At 37.3% G+C, this 19,775-nt stretch overlaps 1 protein-coding gene across 1 annotated transcript; it reads left to right on the top strand.

Moving 5' to 3' along the window:
* Nucleotides 1–712: 712 nt before the first annotated feature.
* LOC128636597 (uncharacterized) lies at nt 713–10,893 on the top strand. The gene is made up of 3 exons (XM_053689591.1): nt 713–9,204; nt 10,691–10,788; nt 10,888–10,893. The coding sequence occupies exons 1-3, from the start codon at nt 813–815 to the stop codon at nt 10,891–10,893; spliced, it is 8,496 nt and encodes a 2,831-aa protein (XP_053545566.1). The 5' UTR covers nt 713–812.
* Nucleotides 10,894–19,775: the final 8,882 nt, after the last annotated feature.

The raw sequence follows: 19,775 nt of genomic DNA, 5'->3' as shown, positions 1-19,775 counted from the left end.
ATGGTTTTGATGTACCTTTCAGTATTTGCTTTAAGGGGGAAATTACAAACTGGGACCATAAATAATTGATTTACAACATTGTTATTTTTGGTATTCTTTATTAAAAGTGTTATGGGGAACTGAGTTCAGTATCTCTTTAACAAGCAAGTGTTTCATGTGTATAATTAATTTGCTAAACTAATAATTAATTTGTTCTCTTTTCAGTTCCACCAGCCGCATGCCAGTCAAGTCCTTCAATACTGGAAACCCTTACAAACCTGCTTAATCAATTAATAGAGATTATCAAAAACCTCATTAATATATTAAACCCACCCACGCCTACTACCTCCCCAACTACTAACACAATAAATAGTACAACCACCTCCATTTCGACCCCCACCAGTGTGATTAGTACCACCACCCCTATTTCAACCACTGGGGCAGAAACTACATTAAGTACTGGGACTAGTACTCAATCAACATTAAGCAGTAATACTGTGACACTGTCCAGTACAGACACAAAAACATCTTCTGCTCATGAGACCATTAGCCAATCAACATCAATTAACACAAGGACGTCTTCCACTAGCAACAAAGAAACTTCTCTCATTACTGAGTCCAGCAGCCAAAAAATATCAGAAAATACAGAATCATCTACTCTTACAGGATTTAGTACCCAACAAGCAACAAGTAATGATATTTCTTCTAATTATCCAACCAGTACCCAAACAGCATCTACCAGTCTCACTGAAACATCTCACATCACTGAATCTATTAATCCAACAGATTCAATAAGCATAGCGACTTCCTACAGTACTGAAGCCACTACAGAGATGTCTTCAACTACCCTAACCAGTAGACAACTGGAATCTACTAGCCAACCTGAATTGACAAACACAGAAACATTTTCTCTTCCATTTTCCAGTAGTCAGCCAGTAACAAATACTGATAGTACCATCATCATCAGCACAAGTGGCCAATTAGAAATTACCAGTAACACTGGACCAATCTCAATTACAGATTCCAACACCGAATCAACATCAGTGACTACAGAAATGTCTTCAACCGATCAGACCAGCAGACAATTGGAATCCACAAGCAACCACGGAACTTCTATCATTACTGAATTCAGTATCAACACTGAATTGGCAACCACAAAAGCATCTTCCCTTCCTGCATTCAGTAGTGAACCAGTAACAAACACGGATACTTCCTACGGCACCAGCACACTAAGTCAATCAGAAATTACCAATAACATAGCAACAGTTTCAAGTAGTCCACTTGCCTCAACTGACACTGTGAGTTCTTACAGCTCTGTAAGTAGCAGCCAATCAGAATTAACTAGTAACATAGACATTTCTTTTACCACTGTAACCAGTAGCAAAACAGTGTCAGTTAACACAATAACTTCTTCCATTGTTGAATCCAGTAGCCAGCCAGCAACAGCAGAACTTGATGCCTCTCATAGTACAGAATCCATCAAAATCACAACATCTGTAATAAATGATTTCAGCAGTCAACCAGTATCAACAAACACTACTTCTAATGAGGGAACCAGTACCCAGTCTGAAAACAGCAGTAGTACAAGAATATCTTTCATCACTGAGTCTAGTAGCCAACCAATGTCAAGCTCAACAGCAACCTATAGCACAACCAATATCCAATCAGAATCTTTAAGTAGCATAGGAGTGTCTTCATCAACAAGTAATGGTGGAATCCCTTTCACTACTGAGATCAGTAGCCAATCTTATTCAACCAACACCAGGGTTTATTCAAGTGCTGAAAGCACAAGCCAACCAGTTTTCACCAGTAATACTGGAACATCTCCCATTACTAATCCAAATAGCGAACCAACTTCAGCTGGGACTTTATATAGTACTGAGGATAACACTCAATCAAAATCAACAAATATCGCAGAAACCTCTTTTATTAATGACACCAGTAGCCAACCATCAACATACACTGTCACAACTGCTATCAATGGCATTAGTAGTCAGCCAGAAACCTCCAGTAACATTGGAACATATGCCGAAACAGAGTCTACTAGTCAACTTCTTGAAACATACACTACTAGCAGTCAACAAGGATCAACAAGTTATATTCCAATATATACAATTACTGAGACCAGTCAACAACCAGTAACATCAGGTTTGACCTTAACTAGTGCTAAAACCGGTAGTCAACAAGTGTTCACCAGTAATGCTGAAACATCTCACATTACTCAACCATCTTCAGCTGGGACTTTACATAGTACTGAGGATAACAGTCAGTTAGTATCAACAAATATCCCAGAAACCTCTTTTATTGATGGCACCAGTATCCAACCAGCATCAACATACACTGACACAATTTCTATCAGTGGCATTAGTAGTCACCCTGAAACCAGTAGCCAACCAGATTTAACTAACACTATGGATTATTCAAGTGCTGGAACCAGTAGCCAGCCTGTTTTCACCAGTAATCCTGATACATCATTTATGACTCAGGCAAGTACCCTAGCAACACCAGCTTTCTACAGTACTGAGGCTAGTAGTCAACCAGAATCAACAAGTAATCTAGAGACATCTTCTATTGTTGAAACCAGTAGCCAGCAAACATCAAAAAATATTGATGGAACCTCTTTAATTACTAAAGCCAGTAGCCAACCAGATTTTACCAACACTATGGATTATTCAAGTGCTAGTATAAGTAGCCAAGCTGTATTCACCAGTAATTCTGAGACATCTTTTATCACCCAGACTAGCAGCCAACCAATATCTGCTGTGACTTTTTACAGTACTAAGGCTAGTAGTCAATCAAGACCCACAAGTAATCTAGAGACATCTTCTATTGATGAAACCAGTAGCCATCTAACATCAACAAGTAATGTTGGAACCTCTTTCACTAGTAAGACCAGTAGCCAAACAGATTCAACCAATACTATGGTATACTCAAGTGCTGAAACCAGTAGCCAACCTGTATTCCCCAGTAGTACTGAGACATCTTTTATCACTCAGACTAGTAGACAACCAACATCAGCTGTAACTTTTTACAATACTTGGGCTAGTAGTCAGTCAGGACCCACAAGTAGCCAAGAAACATCTTCTATAATTGAAACTAAGAGCCAGCAAGCATCAACAAGTAATGGTAGAACGTCTTTCACTACTGAGACCAATAGCCATACAGGTTTGTTCAGCACTGGGATACCTTCCATTACTCAATCTAGTAGCAAACCAACTTCCTTTTACACCAGTTTGACTAGTAGTCAATCAGGACCCACAAATTACTTAGAAACATCTTCTCATGATGATACCAGTAACCACCCAGTATCCACCTTTAATACAGAAACATCTTCTAGCCAACTAGTTTCAACAAAAATTGTGACATCTGGTGCAGAAATTAGTAGCCAAGTACCCCCCATCATAAGCACAGAAACGTCCAGTAGCCAGCAAGCTTCAACCAACAAAATTAATTCTTACAGTACCGTAACAAGTTACCAGTCCCAATTCACTAGTTTTGGATCCAGTAGCCAACCAATATCTTCCAGTAATGTTGGAACAACTTCCTTTACTAGTACCAGCAATCAACCAGCATCTACAAGTAGAACAGATGCATCACTAATCAGCAAGTCTAGCAGCCAGCAAGCTTCAAGCACCAATGTTTCCCCTTATGCTACGGAGACAAGTAGTCAAATGCTGTTCACCAGTAACACAGCAATGCCCTCTGTTAAGTTAAGTACCCATATCACATCTTCAAATACTGAAATCAGTAGCCGAGCAGCATTTACCAGTAACAAAGGAACATCTTTAATTGATGACTCCACTACTCAAGTAACAAAAACCTCTTCTAATGGTGAGACGAGTATCACATCAGCACCCACCTATAGCCCAGCAACATCATTTATTACTGGTTCTAGTAGCCAACCAGTTGCAACTAGCATGGATTCTTCTTTTAGTGCTGGAGCCAGTAGTTCATCAACATTCATCAAAAGTACAGGAATAGCTGAGACAAGTAGTCAAGTGACATCACCAAACACAGTTACATCTTCTAACATTGGGACCAGTAATCAACCTCTAAGCAGCACTAGTACAGGACAATCTACTGTTAGTCTACTCACATTTAACACAGTTACTCCTTCCAGCACTTGGGCTAGTCAGTCAGCATCTTCAAGAATAACAGGATCTTCTTCCAGAAGCCCTACAACCTCTTCTCTAACTGCAATCAGTAACCAACCAACATCAAGTATTTACACATTTATAACTTCTAATCAAACTGGCTCAACCATTAACAAAGAAAGTACATTAAGCAGTGAAAAAACAAGCCAACCACTAACAAGCAGTGACAATAGGATAAGTAGCCCAACAAAAACAACGTTTTCAAATACCGGATTTAGTACTGAACTGAAAACAACCAGTAGCATGATCATTTTTTCCAGTACTTCAACCAGTAGCCCACCAGTTTCAACTATTGTCACAACTTCACATAAAGGTGAAAGTAGCCAACCGCTATCAATCAGTACTTCTGTCACTTCTTCAATTACTGGGACCAGTAGCCAGAAAGTCTCAACCCATAATTTATTCTCACTTTCCAGTACTGGTATAAGTAGCCCACACTCATCATCCAGTAACATACTGGCCTCTTCAAGTACTGAGGCCAGTAGCCAACAAGCAACATTTAGTAACACTGTGACTTCTTCCAATATCGGGGCCAGTAGCCAAACACTATTTACCAATAACAATGTGACCTCCTCAACTACTGAGACAAGTAGCCAACCAACATTGTCCAGTAACATAGAGACTTCATCCAGGTCTGAGACTAGTAACCATCCAGCAATAACAAGTAGCATGGTAACATTTTACAGGACTGCAACAAGTACCCAAACAGCAACCCTCAGTAATACAGTAACTTCTACTAATACTGGGGTCAGCAGTCAACCAGTTACAGCAATTAGTAATTTGTTAAGCACTTCCAGAAAGGATACCAGTATAAATCCATCAACAAACATGAGCACCATAGTTGTTTCTTCAATAACTGGGTCAAATAGCCAATCAGTAACACCCATAGGAACAGAGACATTTTCGACTTTAAACTCAGCAACATCAAGTAGCACCGACATCTCTTCTAACACTGCAACTATTGTAAATCCATTGTCAACCAGTTACATTGCTTCTTCCTCTACAGGAATTAGCAAACCCACAATAACCAATGTAACAAGTGGGCAACCATCAACATTCATTAACACAGTGACCACTTTTAGTAATGTGACATATAGCCAACCAGCATCATCAATTAACACAATGACCTCTTCCTCTACAGAAGCCAGTAGCCAACCAGCAAGAACTAGTAACACAGTGACCTCTTCCAGCAATGATGCAAGTGGACAACCATCTACTTTTAGTTACACAGTGACATCTTCTAGCAATGTAACTTATAGTGAACCAGCATCATTCAGCAAAACAGTGACCTCTCCTACTAATGGAATGAGTAGCCAGTCAGCAACAGTCAGTAACACAGTAACCTCTTCTAGTAATGTAACATATACCCAACCTTCATCAATAAATAATACAGTTACTTCTTCTACAGGAGCCAGTAGCTATTCAGCAACAACCAGTAACACAGTAACCTCTTCTAGCAATGTAACACATACCCAACCTTCATCAATAAGTAACACAGTGACTTCTTCTACAGGAACCAATAGCCACCCAGCAACAGCCAGTAACATAGTAACCTCTTCTTTCAATGTAACACATACCCAACCTTCATCAATAAATAATACAGTGACTTCTTCTATAGGAGCCAGTAGCTATCCACCAACAGCCAGTAACACAGTAACCTCTTCTAGCAATGTAACACATAGCCAGCCTTCATCAATAAATAATACAGCAACTTCTTCTACAGGAACCAGTAGCCATCCAGCAACAGCCAGTAGCACAGTAACCTCTTCTATCAATGTAACACATAGCCAGCCTTCATCAATAAATAATACAGCAACTTCTTCTACAGGAACCAGTAGCCATCCAGCAACAGCCAGTAGCACAGTAACCTCTTTTATCAATGTAACACATACCCAGCCTTCATCAATAAATAATACAGCAACTTCTTCTACAGGAACCAGTAGCCATCCAGCAACAGCCAATAGCACAGTAACCTCTTCTATCAATGTAACACAAAGCCAGCCTTCATCAATAAATAATACAGCAACTTCTTCTTTAGGAGCCAGTAGCCATCCACCAACAGCCAGTAACACAGTAACCTCTTCTAGCAATGTAACACATACCCAACCTTCATCAATAAATAATACAGCAACTTCTTCTTTAGGAGCCAGTAGCCATCCAGCAACAGCCAGTAATCCAGTAACATCTTATAGCAATGTAACATATACCAAGCCTTCATCAATAAATAATACAGCAACTTCTTCTACAGGAGACAGTAGCCACCCAGCAACAGCCAGTAACACAGTAACCTCTTCTAGCAATGTAACACATAGCCAGCCTTCATCAATAAATTATACAGTGACTTCATCTACAGGAGACAGTAGCCATCCAGCAACAGCCAGTAACACAGTAACCTCTTCTAGCAATGTAACACATACCCAACCTTCATCAATAAATAATACAGCAACTTCTTCTACAGGAACCAGTAGCCATCCAGCAACAGCCAGTAACACAGTAACCGCTTCTAGCAATGTAACACATACCCAACCTTCATCAATAAATAATACAGCAACTTCTTCTTTAGGAGCCAGTAGCCATCCAGCAACAGCCAGTAATCCAGTAACATCTTATAGCAATGTAACATATACCAAGCCTTCATCAATAAATAATACAGCAACTTCTTCTACAGGAGACAGTAGTCACCCAGCAACAGCCAGTAACACAGTAACCTCTTCTAGCAATGTAACACATACCCAACCTTCATCAATAAATAATACAGCAACTTCTTCTACAGGAAACAGTAGCCATCCAGCAACAGCCAGTAACACAGTAACCTATTCTAGCAATGTAACACATACCCAACCCTCGTCAATAAGTAACACAGTGACTTCTTCTACAGGAGACAGTAGCCATCCAGCAACAGTCAATAACACAGTAACCTCTTCTAGCAATGTAACACATACCCAACCTTCATCAATAAATAATACAGTGACGTCTTCTACAGGAACCAGTAGCCATCCAGCAACAACCAGTAACACAGTACCCTCTTCTAGCACTGTAACACATAGCCAAACTTCATCAATAAATAATACAGCAACTTTTTCTACAGGAGCCAGTAGCCATCCAGCAACAGCCAGTAATCCAGTAACATCTTATAGCAATGTAACATATACCAAGCCTTCATCAATAAATAATACAGCAACTTCTTCTACAGGAGACAGTAGCCACCCAGCAACAGCCAGTAACACAGTAACCTCTTCTAGCAATGTAACACATACCCAACCTTCATCAATAAATAATACAGCAACTTCTTCTACAGGAAACAGTAGCCATCCAGCAACAGCCAGTAACACAGTAACCTATTCTAGCAATGTAACACATACCCAATCTTCATCAATAAATAATACAGCAACTTCTTCTACAGGAACCAGTAGCCATCCAGCAACAGCCAGTAACACAGTAACCTCTTCTAGCAATGTAACACATACTCAACCCTCATCAATAAGTAACACAGTGACTTCTTCTACAGGAGACAGTAGCCATCCAGTAACAGTCAATAACACAGTAACCTCTTCTAGCAATGTAACACATACCCAACCTACATCAATAAATAATACAGTGATGTCTTCTACAGGAACCAGTAGCCATCCAGCAACAACCAGTAACACAGTACCCTCTTCTAGCACTGTAACACATAGCCAACCTTCATCAATAAATAATACAGCAACTTTTTCTACAGGAACCAGTAGCCATACAGCAACATCCAGTAACACAGTAACCTCTTCAAGCAATGTAACACATACCCAACCTTCATCAATAAATAATACAGCAACTTCTTCTACAGGAACTAGTAGCCATCCAGCAACAGCCAGTAACACAGTAACCTCTTCTAGCAATGTAACACATACCCAAAGTTCATCAATAAATAATACAGCAACTTCTTCTACAGGAACAAGTAGCCATCCAGCAACAGCCAGTAACACAGTAACATCTTCAAGCAATGTAACATATACCCAATCCTCATCAATAAGTAACACAGTGACTTCTTCTACAGGAGACAGTAGCCATCCAGCATTAATCAGTAACACAGTAACCTCTTTTAGCAATGTAACACATACCCAACCTTCATCAATAAATAATACAGTGACTTCTTCTACAGGAACCAGTAGCCATCCAGCAACAGCCAGTAACACAGTACCCTCTTCTAGCACTGTAACACATAGCCAACCTTCATCAATAAATAATACAGCAACTTCTTCTTCAGGAACCAGTAGCCATCCAGCAACAGCCAGTAACACAGTAACCTCTTCTAGCAATGTAACACATACCCAACCTTCATCAATAAATAATACAGCAACTTCTTCTACAGGAACTAGTAGCCTTCCAGCAACAGCCAGTAACACAGTAACCTCTTCTAGCAATGTAACACATACCCAAAGTTCATCAATAAATAATACAGCAACTTCTTCTACAGGAACCAGTAGCCATCCAGCAACAGCCAGTAACACAGTAACCTCTTTTAGCAATGTAACACATAGCCAAACTTCATCAATAAGTAACAGAGTGACTTCTTCCTCTACAGGAACCAGTAGCCAACCTGAAATAACTAGTAACACAGTGACTTCTTCCAACAATATAACAAGTGGGCAACCATTAACATCCAGTAACAAAGTCACCTCCTTTAATAATATGACTTATAGCCAACAAGCCTCAGTCAGCCTTATAATGACCTCTTCCACTGCCAAAACCAGTGGCCAACCGGCAATAACCAATGTTACAAGTGGGCAACCTTTAGCATCCAGTAATATGGTGACCACTTTTATCAATGTGACGTACAGCCAACCATCTTCAGTCACCAACACAGGGACCTCTTCTTCTACTGAAAACAGCAGTCAACCATCACAAAACAATAACACAGTGACTTCTTCTACCCGTGCAATGAGTGGGCAGCCATTAACGTCAAGTAACATACTGACTTCTGCAAATTCAATAACTAGCACTGTGACATCCTTCACAGTAAGCAGTGGATCTACAATTACTAATTCTACAGCAACCACTGCCAGAACTGGTATTACCAGCCAACCAACATCAGGTGAGTTTATTTCTAGAGACTGAGAAAAAATAAACTTAATTTTTAATCATTTGCCATGCACTATGACAAAGATTGCGTATTGAGATTTCCAATAGATAAATAGATAGATGGATAGATAAATAGATAGATAGATGGATAGATAGATTATTTTACCTGCTGGAGTGTATTAAATTGTTTACAAATAACTCATTTGCCTTTTTTTGGTATTTTGAATAGATGTTTTTGCCAGTATCATCTCCCCCTATACTGAAAACTTTGATATTTATGTATTGACTGTCAAAAGCAGAAGAAATTACTGTATATTCCCAGTGTAGTAACTACTCACTATGTTATTGCATCAGTTTTCCTGTTAATAATAACTTAAAATAGCCAGATACTGATGCTCTGCCCCTTCATACTGGTGGCCGTCATTTTGGAGATCAGGTATTCTTACAGCCTGTGACAGAAGCAGTTTGCATTTACATATCAATAAAGTTGACAACTATATAAAGTACTTCGGGTTAGGGTGCATAACACAAAGCAGGAATTGTATTGTTCTATATTATTGTTGAGTTCTTTTTTTCAAGCGTATTTTGTGTAACTGTAAAACTATGTAAAAAAATGCATAAAATGTAAAGCTCACATGATATATCATGCATAACTCCAAGCAAATGATACAGCTGTAAAAAAAACGTGGCCCATATCACTGATCTGTGAGTGTGCACTGCTTCTGTCACAGGCTGTGAGAATACCCGAGTTCCAAGATGGCGCCGCCCAGTATAAATAAGGCGGAGCTTCAGTATCTGGCACCTTTAAACTTTGTCTTTTAAACCCATACTATATGTAATTATAAATAAAAAAGAGGGACACTTTCATTCATTAAAATAATTCAAGACCCTTCATTCTTAAAATAAAGCCCATTTAGTGATCCTAAACTTTGCATCGTTCCTCTGCACGCACCTCATACTTCTTTAGTGTTCGATGACAAATCGATGATTGGCTGAAGTTGTATTCGTCATCATAGATAAAAATCGAGCATGAGATGCGGGTGGAGGAACAGAGAGATATTTACGATCACTAAATGGTTATTATGTTAAGAATGAAGCGTCTTGAATTATTTTAATGAATTAAAATGCCTCTCTTTTTATTAATAATTACAGTGTGGATTTAAAAGACGTTTACAATCACTTTAAGCTATTAAGACAGGGGAAGTGATTTGAAAAGAGCTGAAGGAACAAGAAGAAATGCAATAACAAAGTGAATAGTTGCTATTCTTTTGTAATTGTGCACAGCAGTTTAAAGTCCCTTTAAGTATTGGGCTTTGGTTTACAGACAGACACAGAATAAGGAAGCATTTGTGTGCATAGAAAGTGATAAGGAGGTCTCATTTTAATGGGTTGTTGTTTAAAGACTAAAAAGTAAAGTTCATATACAAAAAACAACCTAAAAGAGATTGCATATCAAATTATTAAAAAAAATAATAATAATGCTTTCCATTTTTTAACAGTTTCATCAGCAGACAACGGTCTTCCAGCTTGGTCTGTTATTCTTATTAGTCTTGCCGCTTGTTTGGGTGCCATCTTGCTTGTAGGTGCAGCGTTTATGGTAAGTAAAACTTCCTATAACTGTTTTATGTTGCTATTTCTAGACATACTTCTCCAATATCATCCAAACACTGGCATATATTTATATTTGCACACATAGGGGTAGACTTATCAAATGTATGATTTGCTGTTGCGGATCATGTCCGCCCGACATTGCTATATGCCGACAGCATACACTTTCGGCATTTATCATTGCACAAGCCTTTCTGGTGAAATGCTAGTGCAATGGCGCCCCCTGCACATTTGCGGCTAATTGCCCGCTTGCAGGGGTTGTCAATTATGATTGCTGCTCGCCACCTCAGAGGTGGCGGATGAGTTAAGAGGGCAGCGGTCTTACGACTGCTGCATTTTAGCTCAAGTTTCAGGCGGACCTGAAACTTCGGGGGTATGTTTTAGCATCCGCTGCTTAATAAATCTACCCCATAGCATCTATTTCCACAGTTTTTAGCATTTTGAAAATGTGTTTAGAATGTCAACTTTTGGCTGGTCAGACATATTTGTTTATGTTTTTTTATCATTATTGATTTTTTTTTCTCACACACGCTCAATTCACATTTTAACACAATTATTTATTTCTTGGTTTACTCAAAAGTTTAAACTATACCTCATATCACAGTTTTAAACTAGGAAACTTTTACATGACATAAATTTGTTTGTTAGAATATTCATTCTCGTTTGCATTTTTTTTAAATATATTTTTGCTTCAAAATGACATTCTATTAAAATAAATTATTAATTGCAAACATCATCAATTCAAAAGAATGGTTAAAGGTGCATTAGACACTAAATAAATGCTAAAAAGAATGAGGGAATTAAAAGAAAAGATTAGCCTCAGAATAATATGCAGATGTATCTTTATAACCCCTTTAGGATCTTTCTATGGGCATTTTGTTGTTTATAGCGTGGTCTCGCTGCTATTTCCGGTGACCAGCTCTAGTATAAACAAGAAAACCCTTAACGATATTGAAATGTATATATATATATAAAACTATACCTATATATCTATAGGTATATATATATGATTTTTTTGGTGCGTTAATGATTGCGCTTCACTTGTAAACTAGCCCGAAGTTTTCAATGGTGCGTTAGTGATTGAACTTTGAAAAAAGCTGCAGGAACATGATAAAATATTCCAAATATAATAATACATGTGCAGCAGAAGACAGGGGACTGCTGTGCACATTTTAAAAATGGTGGTTTATTTGCATAACAAGTAACTAAAGTGAGTGATTATGACTTGATATAGAGAGCAAAACTCCAGATAGCCAGGCATGAGGCAGATCTGAATGGTTATTGGTGGGTGGGTGTGGAGTGGACTGACTTAGGGCAGTGTCTGGGGACAATGCATACAATCAGCAGTGACATAACTAACAAACATGTTCTTGGTAGTATCCAGATACAGTAAAACAGAGAAAAAAACAAGGTGTACTGTGGGAAAAGCTGATGGGGGTTTGAGTGGGGCAATAGATGGTATGAGATTTGAACTGAAACCTTTATATGGAAAGCAGAGTATTAAAGGGACAGTTTACTCCAGAATTGTTATTGTTTAAAAAGATAGATAATCCCTTTATTACCCATTCCCCAGTTTTGCATAACCAACACAGTTATATTAATACACTTTTAACCTCTGTGATTGCCTTGTATCTAAGCCTCTGCAGACTGCTCCTTTATTTCAGTTCTTTTGACAGACTTGCATTTTAGCCAATCAGTGCTCTTTCATAAGTAATTCCACGGGGATGAGAACAATGTTATCGATATGGCACACATGAACTAACACCATCTAGCTGTGAAAAACGGTCAAATGCACTGAGATAAGAGGCGCCCTTCATGTGTTTAGAAATTAGCATATGTACCTACCTAGGTTTAGCTTTTAACTAAGAATACCAAGAGAACAAAGCAAATTTGATGATAAAAATAATTGTTTAATTTTGACTGTCCCTTTAAGTAAAACAGAGGGACAGAGCTCTAAAACATGCGTGAGGTTTTTGGGATCTGTAGTGATACTGTCTGGAGCAGAGAGGCAGTTTATAAATGGTGAGATATGCAGGGAGGATGGGCAGGACAAAGGAACAGATGCCACAAAGTTTGGCCTTGTCCCACAACACTTGCGTTGTCTTCATAACCAATTTTTTCCTAAATACCAAAAAAGCTGATTTTCAATATATCTAGTGAAATATAAAAACATGTAACGATATAAAAATAAATATCTAAGCTAGGAAATATATGATCTCTATCAAGAAAAAAATATTCTAGTTATAGAGATCTGTTGGACATCAGAAAATGGATATCTGGCATAGGTTTAATTTAAAGGGACAGTCTACACCAGAATTTGTATTGTTTAAAAAGCTAGATAATTCCTTTATTACGCATTCCCTAGTTTTGCATAACCAACACTGTTATATTAATATACTTTTACCTCTGTGATTACCTTGTATCTAAGCCTCTGCAGACTGCTCCTTATCTGTTATATTAATATACGTTTTACCTCTGTGATTACCTTGTATCTAAGCCTCTGCAGACTGCCCCTTATCTCAGTTATATTAATACACTTTTTACCTCTGTGATTACCTTGTATCTAAGCCTCTGCAGACTGCTCCTTATCTGTTATATTAATATACGTTTTACCTCTGTGATTACCTTGTATCTAAGCCTCTGCAGACTGCCCCTTATCTCAGTTATATTAATACACTTTTTACCTCTGTGATTACCTTGTATCTAAGCCTCTGCAGACGGCCCCTTATATCAGTGATATTAATACACTTTTTACCTCTGTGATTACCTTGTATCTAAGCCTCTGCAGACTGCTCCTTATCTCAGTTATATTAATACACTTTTTACCTCTGTGATTACCTTGTATCTAAGCCTCTGCAGACGGCCCCTTATATCAGTGATATTAATGTACTTTTTACCTCTGTGATTACCTTGTATCTAAGCCTCTGCAGACTGCTCCTTATCTCAGTTATATTAATATACTTTTTACCTCTGTGATTACCTTGTATCTAAGCCTCTGCAGACTGTCCCTTATCTCAGTTATATTAATATACTTTTTACCTCTGTGATTACCCTGTATCTAAGCCTCTGCAGACTGCTCCTTATCTGTTATATTAATATACTTTTTACCTCTGTGATTACCTTGTATCTAAGCCTCTGCAGACTGCTCCATATCTGTTATATTAATATACTTTTTACCTCTGTGATTACCCTGTATCTAATCCTCTGCAGACTGCTCCTTATCTGTTATATTAATATACTTTTTATCTCTGTGATTACCTTGTATCTAAGCCTCTGCAGACTGCTCCTTATCTCAGTTATATTAATATACTTTTTACCTCTGTGATTACCCTGTATCTAAGCCTCTGCAGACTGCTCCTTATCTGTTATATTAATATACTTTTTACCTCAGTGATTGCCTTGTATCTAAGCCTCTGCAGACTGTTCCTTATCTCAGTTATATTAATACACTTTTTGCCTCTGTGATTACCTTGTATCTAAGCCTCTGCAGACTGCCCCTTATCTCAGTTATATTAATACACTTTTTACCTCTGTGATTACCTTGTATCTAAGCCTCTGCAGACTGCTCCTTATCTGTTATATTAATATACGTTTTACCTCTGTGATTACCTTGTATCTAAGCCTCTGCAGACTGCCCCTTATCTGTTATATTAATATACTTTTTACCTCTGTGATTACCTTGTATCTAAGCCTCTGCAGACTGTTCCTTATCTGTTATATTAATATACGTTTTACCTCTGTGATTACCTTGTATCTAAGCCTCTGCAGACTGCCCCTTATCTCAGTTATATTAATACACTTTTTACCTCTGTGATTACCTTGTATCTAAGCCTCTGCAGACGGCCCCTTATATCAGTGATATTAATACACTTTTTACCTCTGTGATTACCTTGTATCTAAGCCTCTGCAGACTGCTCCTTATCTCAGTTATATTAATACACTTTTTACCTCTGTGATTACCTTGTATCTAAGCCTCTGCAGACGGCCCCTTATATCAGTTATATTAATGTACTTTTTACCTCTGTGATTACCTTGTATCTAAGCCTCTGCAGACTGCTCCTTATCTCAGTTATATTAATATACTTTTTACCTCTGTGATTACCTTGTATCTAAGCCTCTGCAGACTGTCCCTTATCTCAGTTATATTAATATACTTTTTACCTCTGTGATTACCCTGTATCTAAGCCTCTGCAGACTGCTCCTTATCTGTTATATTAATATACTTTTTACCTCTGTGATTACCTTGTATCTAAGCCTCTGCAGACTGCTCCATATCTGTTATATTAATATACTTTTTACCTCTGTGATTACCCTGTATCTAATCCTCTGCAGACTGCTCCTTATCTGTTATATTAATATACTTTTTATCTCTGTTATTACCTTGTATCTAAGCCACTGCAGACGGCCCCTTATATCAGTGATATTAATGTACTTTTTACCTCTGTGATTACCTTGTATCTAAGCCTCTGCAGACTGCTCCTTATCTCAGTTATATTAATATACTTTTTACCTCTGTGATTACCTTGTATCTAAGCCTCTGCAGACTGTCCCTTATCTCAGTTATATTAATATACTTTTTACCTCTGTGATTACCCTGTATCTAAGCCTCTGCAGACTGCTCCTTATCTGTTATATTAATATACTTTTTACCTCTGTGATTACCTTGTATCTAAGCCTCTGCAGACTGCTCCATATCTGTTATATTAATATACTTTTTACCTCTGTGATTACCCTGTATCTAATCCTCTGCAGACTGCTCCTTATCTGTTATATTAATATACTTTTTATCTCTGTTATTACCTTGTATCTAAGCCTCTGCAGACTGCTCCTTATCTCAGTTATATTAATATACTTTTTACCTCTGTGATTACCCTGTATCTAAGCCTCTGCAGACTGCTCCTTATCTGTTATATTAATATACTTTTTACCTCAGTGATTGCCTTGTATCTAAGCCTCTGCAGACTGCTCCTTATCTCAGTTATATTAATACACCTTTTACCTCTGTGATTACCTTGTATCTAAGCCTCTGCAGACTGCTCCTTATCTCAGTTATATTAATATACTTTTTACCTCTGTGATTACCTTGTACCTAAGCCTCTGCAAACTGCCCCCTTATTTCAGTTCTTTTGACAGACATCCATTTTAGCCAATCAGAGCAGGCTCACCTGAACTCCACGTGTATGAGCACAGTGTTATCTATATGACACACATGAACTAACATCCTCTATTGGTGAAAAACTGTCAAAATGCCCTGAGAAAAGAGGTGGCCTTCAAATGGATTAGAAATTAGCATATGAACCTCCTAGGTTTAGCTTTCAACTAAGAATACCAAGAGATCAAAGCAAAATTGGTGATAAAAGTAAATTGGAAAATATTTTAAAATTACATGCCCTATCTGAATCATGAAAGTTTATTTTGGACTAGACTGTCCCTTTAAAGCCTAATTTATTTTGTAAAACAAACATAAACTCCTGAAATCTAAATATTTAATCTCCTAATTGCACCATAATCCTGGATACTACCCTCCTCGGTTTCCCTCTCTGCAGTTTTCTCTTTAAAGGGACATAATACTCATATGCTAAATCACTTGAAAATGATGTGCAGCATAATTGCAAAAAGCTGATATGAAAATATCATCTTAACTCTCTATGTAAAAAAGGAAGATATTTTACCTCACATTTTCTTCAGCTCACCAGAGTACTCTGTGAACAGTAATACTTCAGCTGCTCTCCAGCTGCAAATTTAATTAAAAAAATCAGCCAATCAGTAGCAGCAGTGCCGAGGTAATGCTTTACTTTACTGTAATTTAATGAGATTTCACTGAAATCTTGTTAGATTTTATAGAAAACTTAAACTGAGCAGTGAAATAACATGACTGTGCCTGCACATGCCAGATGCACGCCCCTTTGCAAATCCTGGGACTACCATTCTGATTGGCTGCTTAAAGTCTCTTTACAATGGAGTGTGAATACTTAGGAAATTGTGAGGTAAATATCTTCCTTTTTACATAGAGATAATCAAGTGATATTTTCCAGTCAGCTTTTTACAGTTATGCTGCATCAGTTTCAAGTGCTTCATCATTTGGGTATCATGTACCTTTAAGAAATCTGGGACTGCTTAAACCCCACACCTGATTCACTCAGACCCCGCCCCTGAGCTTATCTGGCCCCTCCTACTTTACTGAATTCTTAGTCAATATTTGAACATTTTGGGAGGTATAAGCTATGTAAATTAACATAGTTTAAAACATGAGGAGTGCCACAGAGAAGGGCTAAAGTGTTATATATCTAGTATATATAATTAAAGTGAAGGTCAATTTGGATGAATTAGTGCCCGGTTTTTAATAAACCTATTAAAAACAAGGGCACTTTAATTAATCAAAACTGCCATTTCATTCCTTTTCTTCAAAAACTTACCTTTTAAAGGGGCAGTCTAGGCCAAAATAAACTTTCATGATTCAGATAGAGCATGTCATTTTAAACAATTTTCCAATTTACTTTTATCACCAAATTTGCTTTGTTCTCTTGGTATTCTTAGTTGAAAGCTTAACCTAGGAGGTTCATATGCTAATTTCTTAGACCTTGAAGGCCACCTCTTTTCAGAATGCATTTTAACAGTTTTTCACCTCTAGAGGGTGTTAGTTCATGTTTTTCATATAGATAACACTGTGCTCATGCACGTGAAGTTATCTGGGAGCAGGCGCTGATAAGCTAAACTGCAAGTCTGTCAAAAGAACTGAAACAAAGGGGCAGTTTGCAGAGGCTTAGATACAAGATAATCACAGAGGTTAAAAGTATATTAATATAACTGTGTTGGTTATGCAAAACTGGGGAATGGGTAATAAAGGGATTATCTATCTTTTAAAACAATAAAAATTCTGGTGTAGACTGTCCCTTTAATCCTGAAAGCCGCTCCAGCGATTTCCCCGGCCGTCGGAAGCCTCTTTTTACGTCAGAAATGATGAATCCGGCTTCCTCCAATCACGGCTTTCCCCTCGGGGGATCATGGCCTGATGCAACGCCGTGATTGGATAAAACCGGATTAGTCATTTTGGACCCCGCAATGAGGGCTTGCGACGGGCGGAGGAAGCAGTGCAGCGGCTTTCTGGATTAAAAGGTAAGTTTTTGAAGAAAAGGAGTGAAATGTCAATTTTGATGAATTAAAGTGCCCTTGTTTTTAATAGGATTATTAAAAAAACGGGCACTAATTCATCAATATTGACCTTCACTTTAAATACATAAAATATATATATAAAAAATATATAATGATTTATTGCGCAAAATAATGGGTTAATAAAAATAAAAGTAGATACATAAAAACAAAATATCTAGCAAAGAATGCGACAAATAATTGGTGAAAGAATCAGAGAGTTTAGATCGTAGTCCCAAAGTATCTCCTAAACTGTGATCCAAAAAAGTGTATAGTGTTCAAAAAATGTATCTGTAAATCCGTTTGAACACGGTAGAAAAAAGAAAAGTGAAAAAATATATAAGTGTGTATGTCAAAGTGAATCCAAAAAGAGTAAAAATAAAAATAAGAATAAAAATAAAATTAAAAATAAAAATAAAAGTTAAAAAATAATAAAAATAAAAAAATATATTCCAAAAATAGGTGATTAGGTGAATCCAAATAGTGGTCTGTGGGATTCTCCAATGAAGAGATCTATATAGAACACAAAAACGAAAACCGCATAGTGTAGGGTGCTTAAAAATAACTAGCGAAATGCGCATAAAATGTTTTGCTTATCAGACAAAATACAAATTGGCACTCTATGTCTTCTAGTCAACGCATTTCGGCCCTTCTCTATTGGGCGTTTTTCAAGGATACATTATTTTGTGCAATAAATAATTTTTACATATTTAATTGTATACACTAGATATATAATACTTTAGCCCTTCCCTGTGGCGCTCCTCTTATGTTTTTAACTATTTTTGTATCAGATTAGGAGATTTCAGAGGAGCCTGTGTTTTTCTTGTCTTGTTTGGCGCTATAATATTTTTATCTATTTATCCATAGTTTGCTGTTTTTTGAATTCCACATAAATTCCAGAAAGTATAACTGTTTTTCTCTTTTCTTTTTCAGCTTGCATATTGCATAAAGCTATTTAGTGGTATCACCAGTTATACCGTGACCACTGTGTAGACATGAAGAGCGATTCTTCATAGAATTATTTCAATCAACTCACCTCCTCTGCAAGGTTTCTAGAGCCTTCAATCAACAGGGTTACTGGGAGACTGAATATTTGATCTAATGTGTAACAGTTGTTTACTTAACATGCTACTGTGATGCCCTGTCTTTTACAGGAGATAAATGTGTATGATTATAGCACAGTGACATTGTGTGTAGTCATTGTGTTAAATAATTGTGCATTCAACTATAAATATAGTTATTCTGCTGGCACATAGATTTAAGGAGGTATAGTTCAATTCATGTAATGACACCTTGTGGCAAGAATGTGTATTACAGATTTAGATTCATTTGATTATGGTACAGTGACATCTTGTAGCCAGAGTGTAAATTACAATAGAAATAAGGTAAAATATTGCACTAAAATTCAATTGGACACAATTGGATAAAATTGACTTAAGGATCTATACAGGAATCCTTTCTTCATCTGCATTATCAACAACTCTAAATTAATTTGTTTTTTATAATATTGTATGCACCTGATTCACTAAAGAATGGAGAGATTAGCTAACTTTAGTAAAGCTCTAGAGACCAAAGAATCTGTTTTGTGAATTTTCACTTGTGAGTTCATGAGGATATAGTGAATGAATACAAATCATAAATTGCACAGTGACCCCTAGTGGTTACTTTGTGTAAAGACTATATATTTCTGCAGTAAATGCATATTGCCACAATGGTAATTAATGGCATTATAAGATATAAATAGATTTATATTTCCCAGTGTGAGGGTAAAACCTTTTGATCACTGTGTTGCACATTATCTTATTGTATCAAAATGCAGATGCAAAT

Source organism: Bombina bombina, chromosome 7, assembly GCF_027579735.1.
Source record: "Bombina bombina isolate aBomBom1 chromosome 7, aBomBom1.pri, whole genome shotgun sequence".
Taxonomy (NCBI): Eukaryota; Metazoa; Chordata; class Amphibia; order Anura; family Bombinatoridae; genus Bombina; species Bombina bombina.
This window is presented reverse-complemented; position numbering and strand designations above follow the sequence as displayed.

What these genes read in the sequence shown, in the direction of transcription:
- LOC128636597 (XM_053689591.1), top strand. Translation starts at nt 813, where the DNA reads ATGTCTTCAACTACCCTAACCAGTAGACAACTGGAATCTACTAGCCAA. An exon ending in TACCAGCCAACCAACATCAG is followed by an intron (nt 9,205 to 10,690) that starts GTGAGTTTATTT and finishes ATTTTTTAACAG; the next exon opens with TTTCATCAGCAGACAACGGT.